Source organism: Xenopus tropicalis, chromosome 4, assembly GCF_000004195.4.
Source record: "Xenopus tropicalis strain Nigerian chromosome 4, UCB_Xtro_10.0, whole genome shotgun sequence".
NCBI classification, from domain to species: Eukaryota; Metazoa; Chordata; class Amphibia; order Anura; family Pipidae; genus Xenopus; species Xenopus tropicalis.
Window position 1 is genome coordinate 93,876,659 of NC_030680.2, and position 23,835 is coordinate 93,900,493.

A 23,835-nucleotide genomic window follows, 5' to 3' on the forward strand; every position below is an offset into this window, starting at 1 on the left:
TGTTTTCTCTGGAAAAGAGGCGCTTGCGAGGGGACACGATTACTCTGTACAAGTACATTAGAGGGGATTATAGGCAGATGGGGGATGTTCTTTTTTCCCATAAAAACGATCAACGCAACAGAGGCCTCCCCTTTAGATTAGAGGAACGGAGCTTCCATCTGAAGCAGCGTAGGTGGTTTTTCAGGGTGAGGGCAGTGAGGTTGGGGAATGCCCTTCCTAGTGATGTTGTAATGGCAGATTCTGTTAATGCCTTTAAGAGGGGCCTGGATGAGTTCTTGAACAAGCAGAATATCCAAGGCTATTGTGATACTAAAATCTACAGTTAGTATTAATGTTTGTATATGTAATTTATGTACATGAGTGTATAGATTGGTAAGTATAGGTTGTGTGTGCTGGGTTTACTTGGAAGAGTTGAACTCTGGTCTTTTTTCAACATTTCAACCCTATGTAACTATGTAACCTTTAACCCTTTCCCTGCCACGCACGTAGGTACTACGTTGTTTTAAAAAAGGCAGTTTCCTGCCAACACCGTAGTACCTACGTTTTTTTGCCGCCGATGCAGAGAGACAGATGTGCCCCAAACCTCTTCGGCAATGAGCTGAGGGGGTTGGGGGGATGGTCCTGCGATGCGATTGTCGCATCGCATCTGCTGCTTGTAGTGCTTCCTGCTTCCCCCCAGCGCGGCCTCCCACCTACTTCCTCCCGTCGACTGCAGCATGGAGGAGCAGGGAACCGATCTGACCTTCAGGACAGGTAAGTGTGACTTTATTTTTATTTATACACACTTTTACACACACTTACATACATTTATATACATTTATACACACATACAACACAATTTAGCACAGGTTTTTTTTTTCCACTTTGCACACTTATATACACTCATATACACACTGTCACACAACTTTTACATGTGCACATGTATACACAAACTCACAAAAACTTTAAAAAAAATTTTTTTTTTCTTCATTTTACTTTTTTTTTTTTTCCCCAAAAACTGTTTATTTTGACAGCGTGACTATTGGATCAGATATTCTGACCACTAATTATGCTGTCATGTGACTCATTTTGTTGTTTCATTGATTTGCACAATTTTTGTGGTTTTATTGCATTTTTATCCCTATATTAGTATTCCTGATCTGTTTTTAGCATAGCTTTGCCATGTGTAACTTTGGTGTACAAAAATAACTTTACTTATTTTGAATTCATCAGAATGTGTACTTTCCAAAAATATATGGTTTTCTGGGGGTCCCTGTGTAGTTTGGGGGTCTTACGGCATATAATAGGCTGTCAGGGGGCTCTGTGTGCAAAAGCTGAGTTGGCAGGCGAGAAATCCATATGAGCTATTTTCATTTTGGGTTCAGTACACACCACAAACTTTGGTATATCTATGCATATTGGGCATCAAACTGTTCAGTAGGCCTCTGGTGTTCGTATTTGGGGTGACTTGCCTTTGTACGCAAGGAACTGTGTGAGATAAATGCGGCAAACTGCAATATTTTTATGTGATTTGCTGAAATGTCATAAAAACCACTAGCTTTAGGAAAGCTTTGCAGATTGGTACTTTGGTGTAGAAAGGACTCTTTACCCATGTTGGATTTGCCAGAATGTGTACTTTCCAAAAATATATGGTTTTCTGGGGGTCTCTGTATAGTTAGGGGGGTTACGGTACATAATACGCTGTCAGGGGGCTCTGTGTGCAAAAGCTGAGTTGGCGAGAAATCCATATGCGCTATTTTCATCTTGGGTTCAGTACACACCACAGACTTTGGTATATCTATGCATATTGGGCATCAAACTGTTCAGTAGGCCTCTGGTGTTCCTATTTGGGGTGACTTGCCTTTGTACGCAAGGAACTGTGTGAGATAAATGCGGCAAACTGCAATATTTTTATGTGATTTGCTGAAATGTCATAAAAACCACTAACTTTAGGAAAGCTTTGCAGATTGGTACTTTGGTGTAGAAAGGACTCTTTACCCATGTTAGATTTTTCAGAATGTGTACTTTCCAAAAATATAGGGTTTTTAGGAGTCACCTTACATTTTTGCAGCTTCTACCCCTCATAAAACTGCCATGTGTTTATGAATTAGGTAAAGATAAGCCATGAAATTAGTGTGCACAAGGTATATTTGGGGGTCTCTAAGTGCCATGTGCTTTGATAAACCTATGTACAGTGGGCATCAAACTGTTCAGTAGACCTCTGGGGTTCATATTTAGGGTGTTTTATCTTGGTACCTAATGACCTGTAGAAAATAAGATGCTGTATAGTGGAAGTTTTGAGGTGATTTTTGGAAATGCCATAAAAATCTTCAAACTTAGGAAAGCTTTATGGCTTGGTACTGTGGAGTAGAAAGACATGGGTACCCATTTTAGATCCGGGGGAATGTGTACTTTCCAAAAATATATGACTTTCTGGGGTGAATGTACTTTTTACTAGCATTATCCCACATATAATGATGTAAATGTGTTGATTTTGCAGAAGCTGAAATGACAGAAATGATAGATCATATGGGGGTATGTTCCCATTGGGGCCCCTACATGCCACATACTTAGGTAAACCTATACATATTGGGCCTCAAACTGTTCAGTGGGTCCCTGGCGTTCATATTTAGGGTGTTTTATCTTGGTACCTAATGCTATGTGGGAGATAAGATGCTGGAAACTGGAAGCTTTGAGTGGATTTTTGGAAATGTTATCAAAATTGCCAACTTTAGGAAAGCTTTGCGGCTTGGTACTTTGGAGTAGAAAGACATGGGTACCCATTTTAGATTCGGGGGAATGTGTACTTTCCAAAAATATATGGCTTTCTGGGGTGAATGTACTTTTTACTAGTGTTATCCCACATCTAATGATGTAAATGTTGATTTTGCAGAAGCTGAAATGACAGAAATGATAGATCATATGGGGGTATGTTCACATTTGGGCCCCTACATGCCACATATTTAAGTACACCTATACATATTGGGCATCAAACTGTTCAGTGGACCCCTGGCATGCATATTCAGAGTGTTTTATTTGGTTACTTTATGACCTTTAGGAGTTAAGATACTATAGACTGGAAGCTTTGAAGCGATTTTTTAAAAAATTTCACAAATTTTGATAAAAACCAATAACTTTAGGAAAGCATTGCAACTTGATAGTTTGGAGTAGACAGACAGTTGCGCATATTCTCGATTCCCCAGAATCTGTTCTTTCTAAAAATGTAAAATTTTCTGGGATAAACTTTCTGTTAGTGGAATTTTTGGCCTTAAAATCTAAAGTATGCAGCTTTCTGGAGCAGTGCTTTGGAAATTAGGTAGTGTACTGCTGGAGGTTTTTGACCTATACAAGTGAGAAATCTCCATAAAACTATATATATTTGGTATTGGCACGTTCAGGAGACATGGGACTTTCCAAATCAGGTGTATTTTCATGCATAAAATAATTTTTGTTTCTGGTATATGTGTTTATATTATGGAAAATATTATTTTTTTTTTCATTTTTTAGACATTTAGAAGCCTATATCTTGTTACAAAATTGGAATTACACAAAAATTCTACCATATTTTAAAAGCTTAGGATGTCCTGAAAAAAACAATATATTGTTTTCCTGGGTAAACTAAAAGTCCCCCCAAGGAAAGGCCCCTAAAGTGAAACAATGCAAAATGTTCAAAAACTGTCTGCCAGTAGAAGTTCTGCTTTGTTCAAAACGGCTGGCAGTGAAAGGGTTAAGTGTACCAGAGGAGAGGAATTAGACTACCCCTCTTCTCAGCATAGCTGCTACTTACTCCTGACTCAACCATTTTGCTGCCAAATTGGTCATCAGTGTGGTTTCACTGCAGGGGGCCCAGTCATTGCCACAATGCCCTGCAGAAAAGAAAATCAGTATTGTATTATTTATTATGCCATGGTCCCACTGAAAAAAATGTACTTTTTAGTAAATACGTGATATGATATTAAATCACTGGCTGACACCTACTGGACAGGCCTAGAAACACGCACAAACATGTTTTAAAACAAAATACTGTACTGCCACGAAGACCGGCCCAAACTCACCTTTCTTCCAATTCCTATGATACCTGATATAACAACAAACAACCCTTCAGTTTCTGGCCCCGCACTAACTCCGCCCCTACCATTGCAGCTCGATGTGCCTTTATATGTGTATGAGCTCTCCCCAGCATGCCTTGCTCTTCTTTCCAATACTCTTCCCATCGGAGCCGAGATTATTGAATAACATTCCCGCCAGCCCAGCGGTGCAGCTGACTCTGCATGCAACTCTGTGACAGTCGGCTCCAGTAGAACCTTAGACATGGTGCCCGATGTTTTTTTCGGGTTGTTTTCCTTCGGTGTCCCAGCTCAGCTGTGCTCCTGGGCTGCCTGGCTTTGCCTCTTGCTAGTACTGTACAAAGCAGCTCAGCTGTATGTTTGGCGGAGGAAGCTCGTCGCCGCATTCAGTCCTTTCCCAGGTCCTAAGTGCCACTGGCTGTACGGAAACACTTACGAGGTAGGTCTGTGTGCGCTTGTTGGATACCTGCGGAACAGCCGAGGCTGACAGCTCTTACAATACACCCTGTAACCCATGGCGGAAATGAAAATGTTTGCAAAAATTATTTTTTTTTCTCACAGTTTCTCCAGATTGGGAAGGATTTGGACCTTGTTCTAGGCTGGGCTCAGGTCTTTCCCTATGGCATGCCATTGTGGCTGGGAAATTTCTATGCCACGCTTATCATCACGCACCCGGACTATGCCAAGGCTGTCCTGGCCAGGCAGGGTAAGGCTCTTATTTTGCCAGGATTGTGTGCACTAAGCTTCTACCAAATATATGTGTCTATGGACATCTTTATTCAGTTATTTATTCATTATTATCACATATTTATAAATATATGTGCATGGGGTAAAAGGCAACCAATAACTGATATGAGGTAAAGAGCGACTACCCTAAAGAACTTTCAATCTAATAATTCATTTGCAAATTGAATAACTTAATTGCTTTTATTTGTTAAAGAGCCTGCTCCTCACAGAAAACCCCTTCTAATTCACACCAACAGGAGCTCACAGTAAAACACAGTACAGAGTCCCCAGAAATCCTCTCTAAGGGCAACAGAAGGGGTGCTTTGTTACTCACAGCAAAATCTCCCCTGCAGGTGACAAAGCAACCCCTCTGTCCTGAACCAGCTTGTTATATCACTATAACTACAGCTATTTGAGTCAAGGGTAACCTAGATAATTTAGCTTAGAAAAGCAAAGAAAACAGCCCCAAGCAAGTTTTAAAATATATTTGTATAACACTTGTCCAGAACTTGAAGTACATGAAAAATCAGATAGGCTCATGGAGGGGAAGGTTTAGGATCAGTAGCCATAACAGCACCTTACAACTGAGAAATTTGATTAGCAGCTGAACTACTCAAAAGGTTATATTCAGAATTTAGAATCTACCAGGCCATATTGAAACTGGAACAGTTCAGATATACAAAGACTAAATATAATGATAATAAATAAAATTAATTTCCCATACATGTAAGAACAGCACTTTTAGGCATCTCTGCACTAGTTTTGTATCTTACACACAGTAGCATTTGACTGTTTACTGATCTGTACAAATAAACCTAACACCATTTATAAATAATACTTTGGACTCTACTCAATCCTGATAATATTTTATTGCTTTGTTACAGATCCAAAAGACGACATGGCTTACAAATTTATTGTTCCCTGGATTGGTATGTATATAAATGAATTATGCAATATAATACATTATAAATACAGTTTAATATACAAAAAGAGGTGTTGGGTGGATTTGTTTTTTCTTTATACTTTTGGGCTCAGTAGAGAGCATTTCCTATCCCCTAGCAGTACTATGCGCGGAGCACTTTTGAGAATGGCTGTGCCCTGCACCTCAGAACAGTTAAAAAATTCAGCTTGAGTTGTAAAGCTTAACATCAGCAGTTCTTACTGCTAGGGCCTCCGCACTTTATGAATACAGTGGTGTCGCTTAATGGCAGCTCTGTTTTCATGGGGCCTGCTGAAGGTCTTTGTGCCCAAAAACAATGCAAATACCTGCAGCAATTTTGCGAGAGATAGGTAGTGTGCAAAGTGCAAAAATGGCCAATTGTAGCCATTTTTGCACTTTACACACTGCCTTCCTTTAAGTAAATGTCCCTAGTATGAGACTAGTGAGCTAGAAATGTGCAGCTAGACTTGCAACCTGCGGGACCCTTAGTTCGGGTTGAAATTTGGTGACCATTGCAGGTTCTGGTTGGGTGATGGTCAGACTGGGGAAGTACACTCTGCAAGCACAGAAGTAGCAGAAAGAGCGGAAAAATGCAGATACTAGTGAGGAGTGCAGCAACATCTAAGAAGTTCTGAATTGAAAGTGAAAGTAACAGTCTGCCCCACCTCTATGCCTAAGGCATAGAGGCGGGTCAGGCAATATATGATTGACAGTTGGGATTTTTAAATGCTTTTCTAACGGGTATGGATGTGTTAATAAAAAAATGAGTTTGGGGTTCATATTGAATTTGAAATGGGCTTTTATTATATGGATTTTTATGCCTGGGTGACAGGTCCACTTTAAGGTTTTGCAGGTTAGGGTTCGGTACAGGCTACGTTTTCCTGACCTGCACAGCACTACAATTTCTGTGTATATATAAAGATGACAGTATGTCTGTTTTTAGCTTTGTTTGGTATTATTTTTGGTGTTGGACATTCTGTGACCAAATGCAACTAAACTTCTCCAGGACAAATGTCTTTTTGTTTAAAAAAAAAAAAAAAAAAAAATCAGGTCGGTCTTGGCAGGGCCATCATCACTATCATAGGGCCCCACACTATTAAGTCCCAGGTTGTGGACCCTGCCAACAAGTAAAATGAGGGCCCAATGATAAAAAAAAAAGGTCCCACGTACATCCACATCCCAATTATGTCACAATCAACTCAATCCTTCCCCCCATGGTAGCTGTGGGTATTGTTCCAATTCCACCTCTAAGTTCGTTTCAAATTGAAATTAGAAAGTTTGTCTGCTCCCCTTTTAGCTGCTAAAACCATAAAATGATAACAGTACTTATGCATTTTTGTGGCTGACATTATAACAACAGTAGTGCCTTGTGTTAGGGGCACAAAGATGACCCCAGAAAACAATATATTTTTACAAAATACACATTCTGACAAAAAAATTAAAAAAACTCTTTTGAAACTATATTTCTGAAAACTGCCTCAGAGTGAAGGCCCAGTTATGAAAGTTAAGAGAAATGTCATGCAGGTACTGAAAAAAAGTTCTCAATATAGAAATCCATAAACATTTTCTGAAAAAGGTTGACAAAAGCAAATTGTTTTGAAACCTTTTAAAACTACAGTTATCCCAATCAGTTTTCATATTTTTATTACAAAACAAAAACTGTAGTACCGTGTTAGCCAGTGTCAAAATGATACCTATATTGGCTAACAATAAAAATGCATTGCAAGCTTTCGGAGCTCTAAGGTCCCTTTGTCAGGCCATGAATATCATATTTTTATTGTAACAAATCTTAGGCTAATGCCATACGGAGCTGATTCTCTGCCTGTGAAAACCACAGGCTAAGAATCAAACCCTGCTCTGGTATCAGCCTTCTACTTTGCCTGCACCCTGGAACCATTAAATTTGCCTGGGTATGGTGGATATCGGCTTTGAACTGCAAGCTCATGCATTTCATCACCAATATCTGCCAAGAAGGCTGATGCTAGCGTAAGGGCTGATTCTCGGCCTGCTTCTTTCCGCAGGCTGAAAGTCAACCATGTAGCATTAGCCTTATACTATGTGAAATGTTGTTTTGTCCTCTGCCTGTATTGTTATCAGTCAGTATCATTCAGATGTTATGATAAAAATGTAATTATTTGTTATGTAGACTCTATCTAGCAATTTCAGTCTGTCTGCCTTTCCATTATATTGATAATGTTATGTAGCCCACTTTAGAGAATGTGCTGCTTCCTGCTGAGATCTAGTGGCGCTAACAGGATCCTGAGCCCCGCTTACTTTGGGGAACAGATGTTGCTGTGTTATTTGGCGTGCCTCCACCCAGTATAGGGACAGACTGAACTGTAACTCCCTTCCTGAGAACTTGATATTATGCTTCTACTTGGGGACTCCCAGCCCTCCTGGCACCTTGCCCCCTCCCTGGGGTAGATTCTTACCAGGCAGAGTGGATCCTCCTGATAGTAAGACACTGCACTCAGATGTTATGATGAACCAAGTGATATCTTTTATTGTAGCTTGACAGATAGGCATTGCAGAAGTCACAGAACAGTCAGGGAACACTTTCTTTCCTTAAGAGGCCCTCTCTCATTGAGATACCATCAATACCCCTGCCAGGCGACCCTCCTTGGGGTTCCCTCCGGTACTTCTCGCCAGAAACCCCTCTCTAGGGCACTTCCCGGTACTCCCGCCAAGCGGACACCCCCTTGAGACCTCACCCCGGTAATATCCACCGGCTATCCTTTGGATTAGGCAAACCTCCTATTCCTTCCACTTAGTTCCCTGACTCGAGCAATGAGTGCTGGGAGATCTTAATCTCATATAATCTCCTGTAGGGGCCAAGCTGCCCAGCTAAATAACCTATCTACCACTCCTAGAGCGGCCTATAACAGTTAACTCTCTCACTATGCCCTGACCTGTTATTAACCTCTATACCAAGAGGGGTCCCAGGCAGGAAGACCTGGCAGCACATGGCTGCACAGCCTTATATACTAAGTGTACCACCCTGTGGCCATAACCCTGAACTGCAGGGATACTCCCTTTCTTAACACAAAAACAACTAGGACCACCTTTAGGTGTCCAATTTCCTAAGGCCACCCTCTAGTGCCTGTCAAAGGAGAACCCATCCTAGGGGCCCAATTTTGGAGATCCCTACATTATAACCTGCTTTGTTTGCCTTTCCACAGGTGAAGGATTATTGGTGCTTTCAGGGCCTAAGTGGTTTCAACACAGAAGATTATTAACTCCAGGATTTCATTATGATGTGTTGAAGCCATATGTCACATTAATGTCAGATTGCACAAGAGTCATGCTGGTAATTATTATGCTGAATGGTTTATACTTGCTGTTTTTAAAAAGGCTCACTGCTAAATTTTTTGAAACTGGTAATTGGTCATTACGAGTTACAAATAACTAGCATTTAGTCTTTTTTAATTTGTGTATGTGGACATTATGTGGGTACAGTATTGCTAGTTAAAGAAAAACTATACCCCCAGAATGGTTAGCCAAAGAGATTGTTTAAATTATGTTAAGTGACCTATTAAAGAATCCTGCCAAAACAGAATATATATATATCAGTATATATTGCCATTTTACATCCTTTCCCTTGATCCACCATTTAGTGATGGGCTGTAACAGTAAGTAGTGTGGGAGTAAAAGACAGAACTCTGCCCATTAATTGGCTGATGTGACCTAGCATGTATGTGCGCCTTGGCTTGTTTGTGTGCACTGTGAATCCTATGATCCCAGGGGGCTGCCCTTAATTCTTAAATGGCAATTTTCTATTTAGGAGTACCCAATAGCGCATACTACTGAAAAAGTATATTTTTAAGAAAATGGTTTATTTAGATCAGTGCTGTCCAACTGGCGGCCCACGGGCCTCATGCGGCCCACGACCACCCTCTGTGTGGCCCCCCACGTGTCTGGCTGCTTTGATGGTTTACCCTTGTGTAAATTTAAATGGTTTCAGTACTGAGATTAACTGCCCCCCTGCATGGTTCTCACTTCAGATTCAGGCTGTAATCCCTCTGTATTGTTTAAATATGTAATCCCCTGTACTGTTCACACCTTTTAATCTATGCATTGTTCACCCCCTGCAGTGTTCACACCTCAGACTCAGGCTGTAATCACCCTCATTGTTTGTCTGTTCACACCTCAGACATTGTATGTACTGCCTGGACTATGCTGCCTGTGTGTAGGCAGCATAGGGTAGGCAGAGTATGGCACATAGGCAGCATAGGGCAGGGAGGGTATGGCACAAACAGGCAGCATAGGACAGGGAGGGTTATTGAACACACAGGCAGCATAGGGCAGGGAGAGTATGGCACACACAGGCAGGGTAGGGCAGAGTATGGCACACACAGGCAGCATATGGCACACACAGGCATCATAGGACAGGCAGAGTATGGCAGACACAGACATCATAGGGCAGGCAGAGTATGGCACACACAAGTAGGTGCCTGTGGGAGGTGAACCTGGCAGGGGTTTGTTCTGGGAGTTTGTTAGCAGTTGGAAATAGCCATTAAATGGTCCCTAAGGTGTGTAATTATATGCTGGGGGTTGCTATGCTATCCACAGGGGAGGAGGAGTCATATGGATTTTAGGGTATGTCTTAATATGACATAATATAATTCTTTCACATATGAATGATGGTTGATATCCCTGCAGTGAGGACCAAGCATTTGGGTTTTTGCTGCACTACTACCATTGTGATAAAATGGGTGTGGTTTGAAGTGGGTGTGGTTTAAAGGGGGAGTGGTCAAAACTGGCTTCCATTAGCGGCCCTCCACCATGGATGCGTGAGAAATTCCGGCCCTCGGCACCGCAGAAGTTGGACAGCACTGATTTAGATGAATCAGGGTTTTACATATGAGCTTGTTTTTGTAATATATTATTATAGAGACCTACATTGTTTGTGGGGGTATAGTTTTCCTTTAAGCTTAATTTTTTAAACTTAGTTCTCTCTCTGGTGCTCCATGATATATGTTATTTCATTGGCTGCAGTTTACACAATAATTACAGACTATAAAAAAATTATGTTCGCATATTAAATTCCATGTTAAAGTCTTTTCTGTAATAAGCATTGTCATGCTAAAAATGACATAGTTCAGGCATTCACACTGATGCCAGCAAAAGACTGATGCAACCTGTGTGAGTTTTATTAATGTGGATCGGTGTCAGAATAATGCAGGAATTAAGCTGCAGTGTGTACAACACATAGTAAGTTGGGTTGAAAAAAAACAGAGGATTGCATGCTGTTGTTCTTACTTAGCTTTTGAACTTGCTTGAATCATTTTCTGTACTTTTATGATGAGTGTTTTCTTTGATGTTTATTGATTGTTTTAGGACAAATGGGACAAGCTGATGCCAAATGAGAAGTCAGTTGAGCTTTTCCACTATGTCAGCCTGATGACGCTGGACACTATCATGAAATGTGCCTTTAGCTACAACACCAGTTGCCAAAATAACAGGTTGATTACAGTTTAAGTTTAATGCTTCATTTTGGGATATTAACAAATTATGTGTTTACATATACAGGCTAAATTACACAAGTGTAGTGAAATTTAGTTACCCATGGTAGCCAATGAGCATTTAGTTTTGTAGAGACGAGTCTACCATTTTTTTTTATTTCTCGGAAAAAAAAAATATATATATATATATATATTATATGCTATATATATATTTATTATTTTGAAAATACATTTTCACAGATTGGTGTCAAATTCAATATCACATAAGGGGGCCGAAATCTAAAACACAGGCTAAGTCGCCGGCCAAATTTTTTATTAAGATACTGTACGGCCAGGCACAGTCACAATGCAATCAGGATGATTGGTGCTGCACTTGACAGTCACCAGGGGCCACATAAAACAGCCAGAAGGGCCGTATTCAGCCCGTGGCCTTTTGTTTGACACATGTGGCGGAGCACAGAGACCTGATGCTACATGTATTTCACAAAATGCATCTTCCTCTATTTTTTGGGGTGGTGTGCACACAATGATTCCCATGATCAGCAATGATTAGCTATTTTTGGGTGTTTTGTTACCCATACAAGTGTTTATTTTGTTTGGGCAACAAAGCACCCGTATTCCATCCTCCTTGAAGGGGACATGTACCTTCCATTTTTTAACATATGCACAATAAAGTTATTACAGTTTTTAGCTTGCCAGGGAGATTAGTCGCCCCGCGAAAAATCTTCGTTACCGCGGGCGACTAATCTCCCCGCAATTCCACCCCACCAGCAAGAATGTAAATCGCCGGTGGGATGGCTTACGCGTTGCTATGATTTGAGAGGAAACTTCAGGCAACTTCCGGAAATCATTGCAAGGAGATTAGGCAAAGAATATTTGTCACGGGGCAACTAATCTCCCCGTCTGTCACTGCCCTTACAGTCTAAAGGCCCCGATACACGGGCCGATAGAAGCTGCCGATATCGGTCCCTTGGACCGATTCGGTAGCTAATCGGCCCGTGTATGGGCAGAAACGAGCGGCCTGGCCGACCGATATCTGGCCTGAAATTGGCCAGATATCGATTGGCCAGGTTAGAAAATCCAGTCGGATCAGGGACCGCATCGGCTCGTTGATGCGGTCCCCGAACCGACTGCCCATGGCCGCAAATGTAATCCGATCGTTTGGCCCCAGGGCCAAACGATCGGATTATTTTTTTTTAAAGCAGCTTGTTACCCGATATCGCCCACCCGTAGGTGGGGATATTGGGTAAAGATCCGCTTGCTTGGCGACATCGACAAGCGAGCGGATCTTATAGTGTATGGGGACCTTAAGGTCCTTACCACTATGGTTAGTTTAATCAGAAGCAAAATAACCTGTCTGTATATTTTTAGAGTGTTAGGAAACTAGAGTACTCAGAAGAAACCTATACATGGGTAGAACTTTACTTTTTGAGCAGAAATTACAATTTTTTTTTTATTACCAGAGTCAGTGGTTTTTTGTTTTTTTAGAATTTTTAGCGTGTGTCACAATTGTGGCCAATGCACTAATATGGATACAAAGGAAGTGTAGGGTCTATTCATGCAATGCCCTAGCCTAGTGGAACTTTGGAAATACCGCAAGATGGCTGATAGTAATTAAATGGTTCTTATGTCAGGGTCCTGTCAATAAGCAATGAGTCGATGAGTTTGTCTGTAAATGAGCAATGTCAATGAGTTTGTGCAGTATTCATCAAAAGGATGCCTGTGAGGTGCTGTGGGTTTCCCTGAAACTTTTCAGAAGTGCAAAGATCATGTGTGGGATCAAGTACGTATGTATGGCAATAATACATGTGCAATTATGTGTCCATTTTAGCACACTATACTTGTTTGTTTATAGTAGTAATACTGCTCAATATTTCATTATAATATTACATTGACACGTGCAGTAATAAGTGATTCTTTTTAAGTCGAGGACTATATAAATTCAAGCATATTCGAAATATGTAAACACACGCTAGTGCTCATTTAGTAACATAGTTGTCAGAGAAGTTAGCCAGCAATAGCCAGTAACAAACAATCAAAAGTTTGCATTGAAAAACATACTACAAGTTAAGCTGGCCATACATGTTACAATCACAATCTTTCTCTCGACCATTGGTCTCAGGAAAGGTCATTCGTACCCTCTATTGACATTCAGTATGGAGGTTGAAACAATTTGAATTCTAACCGTATTTGACAATTCAGCCCTAAATGCAGCTTTTGCTTTTGTCCCGCCCAATCCAGGAGATGACTAATATCCAAGGCTTTTGCCAATAACGTCTGTCTCATTGATCCACCATACATGCATTGAATATTGTGATATTATCAGTGAGTGTATGGCCAGCTTTAGAAAAAAAGGAAGCAAAGACTTGGTTGCTTTCTGTGAGTAAAGGCCCCCATACACAGGCCGATAGTAGCTGCCGATATCGGTCCCTTGGACTGATTCGGCAGCTTATAGGCCCGTGTAGGGGCTGAAAGGAGGGGCCTGCCTGACCGATATCTGGCCTAAAATTAGCCAGATATCGATCGGCCAGGTTAGAAAATTCAGTCAGATCGGGGACCGCAGCGGCTGGTTGATGCGGTCCCCGAACCGACTGCCGCCAATATAATTCGATCGAATAATTTTTTTTTTACCTACACGCTCCCCGATATCGCCCACCCATAGGTGGGGATTCCGTGTGAAGATCCGCTCGCTTGGCGATCTCGCCAATCGAGCGAATCTCAACTTGTATGGGGACCTTTAGCGCACTGGTACAATTTAACACCTACATTTGTAAATCAGCCCCCCTTTCTTTTAGGGGCAGGTTTATTAAAATTGAGATTAGAGCTTACTAACCAAATATTCACCTACTTTCTGTAGGATTTTTAGATGTGTATTTATCAGTGGTTAAAAGTTAGCATTTATTATTTGATAAATACGCTTCTAAAACTCCCATAGTAATGAATAGAAAGTGGGTGAATTTTTCTGTGGTGAGCTCTAATCACACATTTTGATAAATCTAATAATAATCACTTTTCTGCACTTTGATATTCTCATGATTTATCTTGAAATAATGTATGCCCTGTTCTTCATCTATTGCATGCCCAGGGAGGGACAAGTTATAAGCATTATAGTGGAGAACAGCTTTTAACCTTTGCCATGTTTACACTTCTCTGTCCATTACTGCTTTAGTTTATTGTACAAACTATATTTTTTATTTGCTGTACATTGTCTTTTCTTCATGTCTTTTGCTGCAGAGATAATGCCTACATCAATGCTGTATATGAACTTTCTTACCTGGTGGATCAAAGATTTCGCTTCTTCCCGTACCACAATAAGCTGATTTTTCATCTGAGCCCTCTTGGGTTTCGTTTCCGTAAAGCACTTAGTACAGCACATCAACATACAGGTACCTTGTCTTTTAAAGAATTTTGGAACATGGTGTTGTTGATAGAGTTGCTAGATCTTGTGTATTGTTCCAGATAAAGTGATTAAACAAAGAAAGGAATCACTCATGCACGAGACTGAACTGGACAAAATCAGACAGAAAAGGCACTTGGACTTTCTTGATATTCTTCTTTGTGCAAAGGTACACTAACTGTATTAATGAAACAGTTTTGAGGGGGATACATCATAGAGGTATAACACTGGCAAGTTATGGATTTATAAAAAAACTAGAAATAGTTAACCATTTCCTAAACATGAAGCAAGTGTTAAAGGGAACATACAGTAATTATAACGTAATAAACACTTGGGGAATTTACATGTGAAAATTTCTGAATACCGTATAAACATTTATACCATTCATGAAATTATTACGTTGCACTTTGCTTTCCCCCTATCAGGAGTCTCTTTCTCTACATGTGACTTTGTGTTGAAGTCAGTTATTCTGAAATACCATTAGCACTGATTTATAGTCAAAGTGAGCACAGAGCAATGTACTGTATTTGACCTAACTGCCTTTTAAAAATCTGGCTAATCTTGATTCCTACTTGATGCGCTAAAGGTAGCTGAGGGCAGATTTTTTCAGAAATGGTATAGAATTTAAATTCTAGCATATTTAGAAAAGTTGCCTGAATCCCAGCTCTTCTACTGCAGACTCCATGTCACAATACCTATGTTTTAGGATGAAAATGGGAAGGGTCTATCTGATGAGGATCTCCGTGCAGAGGTGGATACATTCATGTTTGAAGGCCATGACACAACAGCCAGTGGGATCTCTTGGATCTTATACTGTATAGCCAAATATCCAGAGCACCAGCAGAAATGCCGGGAGGAGATCACAGAGTTGCTTGGGGAAAGAGAGACCATGGGATGGTGAGAACTTATACCTTTGTTTTAATGCTGATTTGCACAGCCTAAACCCTTAAAGTATACAACACAGCAGAAGATTTTATGGTAGACTCTTCCAGTTTTGGATGGAAAATCCACAGTTCCCTGACAGGATCTAAAGTTTCTGTACCCCACTTGCCGCTCGTGCCTCCTCCCCTCAGTCGTGGTCACCCCCTTGTCACCCATCGGCTGCTTGCAGATCCTTGCGATCACTTCCACTGGGGAGTGGATCTCCTGCCCAGTACCCAGGAGATGCACCCATGCCGCTCCACCTTTGCTGCCCAAGACCCGGGCCTTTGTGGCCTGCCCACAAATCAGGGCCTGTCCCTGACTATACAGGCAGTCAGCTGGTGCCCGGTCCCCTGGGAGAGTGAAGGCTCTAAGCTGGAACACCCCTTGTCCAGGAACAAAAAAGTGATGTCACTCCTGGTCCACAACAATGTCATTTCTGGTTTATGTGTTACTCAGGTAGGGGTGAATATAACCCACTTGCAGGTGTGGGAAGGGGGGAACCCAGTCAGACACAGGTTCCCAACCGGACTCTAATTTTCAGGACTCTAGTTTACGGACACATTATAGTAGGTTTTTACCTACCTTCAGACTTGATGAAGACGGCCAGTTCCACAAACACAAGATCTTAAGAGTCGCTGGGTCTGCTCTTGGTAAAGTTATGTCTATGCAACTATACAGTTGAATTTGAGAAAAATATATGTAGTTCATTTTTACAATATTTGATTTTACAGTATGTATATATATATATATATATATATATATATATATATATATATATATATATAATTTTTTTAAATACATCACAAAGTTTTGTTATATGAATTTCTCAATACCTATTTTCTTTCTACTAAATATTCACAGGGATGACTTAGGGAAGATACCTTATACTACTTTGTGCATTAAAGAAAGTCTTAGACTCTACCCCCCAGTACCAGGAATAGGACGGCGACTAAGCAAACCCATAACTTTCTGTGATGGACGGAGTCTTCCTGAAGGTCAGCTTACTTGTTCTGTATTCATAGGTTTGCTTGACTTAGCTTATTTCTGTGCAAATATCATTGTATGTGAAACATTACTGTATACATCATTAAGGGTGTAGTTCAACTAAAGGTAAAAACTAAGTAAGCTTTATCAAAAAGGTCTATGTAAATACAACCATAAGCACTCACAGAAAAGCTATCAAAAGAAACACAGGATTACTTGTCTCTTTTTTTGTGAACATGTTCTTCGGTATCAGACTTCCTCTCCTTTAGGGCTCCTTCAGGTTTGGGACACAAGTCTGTGCAGCTCTCTCCTCTCTTCCACTCCCCCTCCCTTTTTTGCTCCCACACTCATAAGAAATCACTCCCCCTACCCCCTGGAGAAAGCCTAGGCTTTTGTTCTCCCTTAAAGGAAAAAGCCACCATTGTAGCAAAATGCCTGTTAAGGCTTCCATAGAGGTTTGGGAGGAGATGCTCACCCTTCTATCTAAGTTTGCATAGGCCATAGAGCAGCTCGAACTGGAGCGCAAAACCGTTGCATCTCCAACAAGCTGTGGGAGTGGTTAAGGAGAGAGACAAGGGTGCACCCAGATGCAAATGCTCAACGTTTGATTATAGACCCCCCACATATGTGGGGGTACACATCATTGAACTGTTCTGAATATATAGAATCTTTGGCTATTTTGGTTAGAGTGCCTCATGCATAAAGCTAAGTATCAATTTTGTGCAGCACAATTCACAGTCACCACTGTAATGTCTTGCCAATAGGCATATTTTATATATACAGCTGAATTTACCTACTGGAAATACATTTTTACCAGGAACCTTACATTTTAGGCAAGTGTTTGCAAATGGGGGAGCACTAGAGGTATGGGACTTTCAATCAGCACTGCACAAATGAAACATGGGACTGTGTTTCATAAATGTTTTACTTTGTTTCATTTGCTGCTGTATATATTATTACACCTCTGCTGTGTAGCAGCTTTTACTTTGTTTGCTTAACACATCCAACACAATACAAATGTTGCATTGCTATGTAAGTATGCAAGCACCTCTTTACCAATGGCACACACTAGGGCTCATTTACATTTCGCACCGCAGTGTGCAAAGTAAACTTTTCTGCTACATGTTTTTTCTCACAATGAGTAATTTTTTCCCCACAACTTCAGCATTATTGGACTCACCACAGAAGCTACACTTTACACAGTTGTAAACCAGACGCAATTTTTTTGGTAGGTGTCATTTCTGGCATTCTATATTTTTTGGCGCAACTATGCTGCAGTGATTGACACAATGTGAGAACAACTGCAAATTATTTTAAAAAAAGCACACTGTACTACATTATACAGAAAATGTATTTAATTTAAAGGTGAACAACCCCTTTAATTGCCAAACGGTCCTAGGGGGTAATCCATCTAGAGATCAGTATATTCACTATTCTTGTATAATAAAAATGGCCACAGGTATACATAGGCTATCCATTTGGTAATTCACATGAATTGCTAGTTGGCATGGTTGCTGTTTTGCTAATGGCCAGTTTGCTAATGCGGTTTTGCTAATGGCCTGGGTGTTTTGGCTAATATTAAGGGTAGTATCTGTTGTAGTATGCAGGGGCTCTTCTGATAGTAGGCAGTCTGCCTAATTCTGTGGCCAAAAAGAAAGCCTGTGGTGTGATGTGTACTGGCAACCTGAGGGTTTGAATACAGCATGTAGCACTGTATGTCACTTTCCAGAGGCACTTTGATTTCTCTGGGTGGACAGGACAATTTGAATAATACCAACCAGAGGTTGGTTCCATATACAGGGCACTTTTTTTTTTTGTCACCTTTTTCTGTTTATCACTTGCACTTTTTTCAATTTTGGAAGTACTGTAGGCGCATAGTGTTTTTGGAATTTTTGCTCTCACATTTTTTGGCAAAGAAAAACAGATTCGCTCATCACTAGTGTGTGCTGGTTGATTTTGGAAAGCAAGGACCTTTGGATTTGAATAAACTAAGCTTAAAAAAAGAAACAATTCCAGGTCTGCTATTGCCCTACCTACTCTCATATGCACTGGCATCGGCATATTGAATTTTTATTATGGACATCAGCTGTGATCTTATAGGATTGTGGGATGACCTGTTTAAGTCCCCACTCTAAACATGACTCTGAAGGTGTATTTATGATCTTCCACACAGGTGCATCAATAATTTTGAGCATCTATTCAATAAACCGATCTCCAAGCTTATGGAAAGACCCAGAGGTAAATAAGTTGCTAAATTTTCTTTAAAATGCAGCAGCTAATTGTGAAAAATTGAATGCCTGCCCTACTGTGTTGCTATAGTGTAGAATTGTAACTCAGGTACCAGGACCCTTAGCAAAATCTGTTTAGGGCCTCCAAAATCTACCACATAATTACCTATTTTTAAAGTGTATACATATAATTTGAAATCAGTCAAGACCCACTGTTTCTGCTGAACAATGGTTTATTCGAAAATGCAAGCTTTATTTTGTCCATAATGGTTTAATATTAATACACAAAATGCAGTTGCAGCAAGATTGACATAAAGCACTACTTACCGTTTGGCAAATCCTTTATGCATAGCAGTTATTTGGGTGTTATATTATGTTTTATTTTTGCATGTTACACAATAAGCAATGAAAGGACAAGGAAAGGCCTAATTGCTTGGAGGGCATCAACCACTGGTGATTATAATGTCTAATTTTTACTGGAAACTGCAATAGCTCAGGGTACTATTGAAGGGAGCTTTTGCTTCTGGTCACTGCAATACTTTCTGCTGCCCTGGGCATTGTGCATGTGCAGTAGGGCAAAATCAGGACTTGAAATACGGAAAATGAAAGTTTCTGCTCTTTTGCACATACGCTTAACCCAGAGTAGTAGAAAAAATCGCAGCTCCCATAAATAAGACAGCGGCATAGCACTCCCTAGAGTAGTACCCAGGGCTGGAGCATATTTAGCAAAGAGGAGCCGTGGCCCAGGGCATCCCCATAGCATTCCATTTCTGATTGCCATTGGTTATGTATGCCTTATTTTGTCATTTTATTTCTAGGTGTTTGATCCTTTGAGGTTTTTACCAGAGAATTCAGACAACAGACATCCCCATGCCTTTCTTCCCTTTTCTGCTGGTCCAAGGTAAGGCAGTATAAGAACTCCTTTCCCTTTGATTTTTACAAAGTACTCCCCCCTGTTAGAAATGTTAAATGTATATCTGTAATAACCATCAGTGGCACCTTTACAGTACAGGTCACTGAACAAGGCAGTATATATAGATGGTAAAACCTGCACGTTTATTTAGTGCAACACAGTAACATTTTGGGGTGAACCCCTTCGTCAGGCACCCGGGTTCACCCCGAAACATTACTGTGTTGCACTAAATAAAGGTGCAGGTTTTACTTGCTTATAATTGCCTTGCTGTGCCAGTATCTATGCTGTTCGAGATTGGATTGGAGGGTGCCGTTCCCTCTTGATACCGGGCACCAGGCTAAAGTTTTTTCTTTTGGAGGAGCAAGGGTGTGCTGGTGAGTTTTTCTTTATCCAGTATATATAGATGGCAATTTACACAGACACAGATTGTAAGTGCAACAGGGAAGGTACCTCTTTCATTCTAAGTGCCTGACTTTGCAGCTGTATAGGCAAACTCAATATTTAATATTTAAACTCAATATACATATCCCATTAAGAGTTAATGTGAAGCTTAATAGAACTTATAGTCCACCCAAGATAAATGGTTTAAAAAAAAAACTCGGCCGTGGTGACTAATCGCTGCAATTTTGCTGCCATAGGTTGCCGCAACTAACTGCACACCATTTGTGCAATGCCGATTAGCCTCAGCGACTTTTCTAAAACATTGTGATGACTAATCGCCTGTGTGTCTTCACCCTTAGACGGGCTTCTTATCTTTAATGCCCTAAAAACCTCTCAATTCTGCTTTACCAGGAACTGCATCGGACAGAACTTTGCAATGAATGAGATGAAAGTGGCTGTTGCACTGACCTTACAGAGATATGAACTGTTTCCTGACCCTGACAATGAACCGCAAAAAGTCCCCCAGATAGTCCTACGATCCCTAAATGGAATTCATGTCAAGCTCAGAAAAATAGAGAAGAAAAACAAAGTGGCAATGTGAAATAAAAAGCAGTCACATAACATCAAACAAGGGAGTTCATTTTGCATCCCTTTTGATTCTTGGAAATGCAACTTCTTGGGAGGGATGCAAAACTTGTATTGGTGACATAGGAAAATGATAATGAAAGACTTTATACCATTCTAGCCTGTTTTTAACATTATCTAATTACTGTATCTCTAATGTAGTACTTAACAGCAACTTCTGCTCATTTGCTAAGGTGCAAGTTATTTTTATTTCTATTTCTTCCCCACATGGCCATAAAATTCTCTCCATCCTCGTAGGTTACAGCTGAAGGCACAACTACCTCCATAATAACAGACCCATTATAACCAATGACTAAGATCTTATTATAAAGCAGTTGTGAGGCGCTCTGCCGGTCCGGGCCGATCCCCTGTTCTGGGTCGCGCCGGTCGGCAGACGCGCGTTACTCACCCCCCTCGCCTACGGCCGTCTGTTCTTCCGGGTTCGCGCCGACGCGCAACTGCGCATGCGCGGTTGCGCACATGAAGCCGGTTGACGCCATCTTTGTAAAGGTTTTTTGAATTTGCTATTGCCTCATTTCCTTGCTGTTTTGGCGCCAAAACCCGGCTATTTAAACTGATTTCACATTCTCTCCTTGCCCAAGCTGGCTTCTGGTTTTCTATCAGTACCTGCTCAAGTGTTTGATTGTTTTTCCGGTTTGACCTTTGCCTGCACCCTGATTATGATTCTTGCTACCTGCCTCGACCTTTGCCTGTACCCCGACTACGATTCTTGCTACCTGCCTAGACCTTTGCCTGAACCCCGACTACAATTTGCCTTTGCCTTGCCGGTACCTCGTATTTTCGTCTTAACTCTGAAAGTTTGCAGGACCCCAGCTTGGACCGCAGCAGAAAGCTCCGGGGCCCCAAAAGGGCGTCGGTGAAGACCGGGAAGGGCTGGGAGTTCCTGTTATACCGTAAGAGTCAGACTTTGTATCTAGCGGTCGCACACTGGTTCCTATCTAACTTGAACGTTACAGCAGTCATTAATACTAATGTATTTATTGTACAAGGCTGCGTTTTATAATGTGTGTTATTATTATTAATAATAATAACACATATTTATGTAGAATATATAACACTAAAAGCAGCCAACTGGAAAATAAATAATATTAAAAGTAAATATAATGTCTATGTTTGGCAAGACATCAGCAGGCAATTTCACATGAATATTCGCTTTTACTGACATTTCCACAGTTATTTAAATATCAGCAATTTAATGCCCAATTTGTCAGTGGAAACCTAATCAAACAAACAGTATGATCAAATGCTATGGAAAGTCTCAGCATACTAAACGTACCCCTCAGAGTTGCACTGGGGTTTGGCAATAGGAGCAGACGCTAGAGAAATATATGTTGTAAAGAGATGCAAAATAATACACCAGCAGGTGGCAGCAAGCAACAGCAAGATGAATATCTGATAATCTGACACCAAGGGGATTCATTACAAAGGTGAAAGAAAAAAGAACCGAGAAGTATTAATGAAGAAAAACATCACATTTTGCGTTATGTAAAAATATTAACTGAGTTAAGACATTTGTGATTAGGTGATTAGATGATTAGATGATATTCTGACATAATTTTGTGAATTCCTTCCCCAACTATATTGTATTTGTATCCTATGGTGCTGGTTTTGTTCTGCAGAAAATGTAAATATATTTGTTTGATATTGATATTTTATACCCCCACCCCAAAATCAATTAATACACCATGAGAACTATACTGTTATATTCTGGACTTGTTATCTAAAGCTACGTTATGGGGGTTAGGTAATAAAAGGCACTAAATTTGTCCAGGAGCAGTAACCCATAGCAGCCAATCAGCAGGTAGAATTTACTGGTCACCTGTTTAATAGCAAACATCTTAGTGGTTGCTATGAGTTACTGCTCCTGGGCAAACTGGGTGCCTTTTATTACATATGGGGGTAAGTCACAATTGCTTGGGCTGCTGTTCTAAAAAAAAAACCTCTAGAAACAAATTATTTCTAAAGGAAATCGTATATGACACAGTTCATTCTGTTTTTAGGCATGTGGGTGGTGCTAAAATTATAATTTCTCCTTGCAGTGGCCAGAATACGCGAGCAGCTTACCGGAACAGGTCTCCAATCAAGCATTTGTTATTAAATTGATGATAAACCTCTCCACTGCCAAATTGCAGATCACTGATTTTTTCCCTTAAAGGAGAAGGAAAGGCTAAGAGTTAATCTCAAGCTGCAGGCATACCTTTAATTGTCTCAATAGTGCCCTTAAGTCTCCCCATATTTCTCCTGTTCAGATGATCAGAAGCCAAACAGGAAGAAAAACCCTGAGCTGTGTAAAGAAAGTTCCCATAATGCCTCACTCCTGCACAGACACCCAGACCAAATGAACATGCTCAGTTAGTAAGACTATGAGTCAGCTTCATGCTGATTGGCTTAGATCCACATTCCTAAGGGGTGGGGAGTGAGTTCTTAGCATTCTTGAGGGAGGGGGGAGCAGGAGAGAGGAGACAGCAGAGAGCAGAGAGCTGCGTGTCTCTGGCACAGGAAAACAGACACAACTAATCTTTTTACAGAGAAGTCAGTGCAGCGTTTATGTGAGTGCTTATGGCTGTATTTACATAGACCTTTCTGATAAAGCTTACTTAGTTTTTACCTTTCTTTCTCCTTTAAGGAGAGGTAGTTGAGCTAATGCATTGTTGGTAACTGCTGACAAAGTTGTGTCAGAAGAAACTAAGAATGTGGCTTATTTACTGACACTGGGCATATCTGGCCCGCTGCAGTAACATATAATTAGTAGACTTATCAAAATGAATTGCTGAATTACTTTCTATGGGTTAATACAAATTTTAGTGTTAGTTTTCAGGCAGGTGAAAAGTACTCAAAATCATGTCCTGCATATTCCATTAATTAGAATAGGAAATGCCAGGATGCACTAATACTACTATGAGATGTCATATGAACTCCAAAAAAAGATTAATATTATTATATAATCTAAGGGGTGCAAAAGCCCCTTAAAACTGGGCACTTACGACTCCCTGCACTGCAGACAATGAGGAGCGCAGCTATACCTGTTTGAAGCCCTAAGGCAGGCAGAAAGAACAGACCTCAATATGGGCTGCATTTACTCAGGGGCTTTTTGGCCCCTAATGCCACCCCTCATGCTTAGGGAGGGGGCTGCATTGCTAGTGCAGAAAGCGCAGTTGCACTCTCTGCACTAGAAAATCCAAAATTTAA

General features: G+C 40.7%; 1 protein-coding gene across 2 annotated transcripts; it reads left to right on the forward strand.

The window, feature by feature from the left end:
- Nucleotides 1-4,110: 4,110 nt before the first annotated feature.
- Nucleotides 4,111-22,349, forward strand: LOC100488386 (cytochrome P450 4B1-like). Of its 2 annotated transcripts, XM_002931449.5 has the most exons (12): nucleotides 4,113-4,485; nucleotides 4,608-4,752; nucleotides 5,657-5,701; nucleotides 8,892-9,019; nucleotides 11,050-11,174; nucleotides 14,409-14,560; nucleotides 14,634-14,740; nucleotides 15,278-15,468; nucleotides 16,357-16,490; nucleotides 18,653-18,717; nucleotides 19,526-19,608; nucleotides 20,413-22,349. In XM_002931449.5, exons 1-12 carry the CDS (start codon nucleotides 4,291-4,293, stop codon nucleotides 20,600-20,602), a joined length of 1,560 nt encoding a protein of 519 aa, XP_002931495.3. In that variant the 5' UTR covers nucleotides 4,113-4,290; the 3' UTR covers nucleotides 20,603-22,349. The 2 variants fall into 2 exon arrangements, with proteins under 2 accessions (XP_012817052.2, XP_002931495.3); XM_012961598.3 differs by lacking the exons at nucleotides 19,526-19,608; nucleotides 20,413-22,349 and adding an exon at nucleotides 17,645-17,707 and having other exon boundaries at nucleotides 4,111-4,485.
- Nucleotides 22,350-23,835: the final 1,486 nt, after the last annotated feature.

Bases quoted from the DNA above. Each gene is read 5' to 3' on its own strand.
- LOC100488386 (XM_002931449.5), top strand. From the start codon at position 4,291: ATGGTGCCCGATGTTTTTTTCGGGTTGTTTTCCTTCGGTGTCCCAGCT. The intron at 4,753-5,656 runs GTAAGGCTCTTA...GCTTTGTTACAG, and splicing joins GGCTGTCCTGGCCAGGCAGG to ATCCAAAAGACGACATGGCT. The intron at 9,020-11,049 runs GTAATTATTATG...TGATTGTTTTAG, and splicing joins ATTGCACAAGAGTCATGCTG to GACAAATGGGACAAGCTGAT.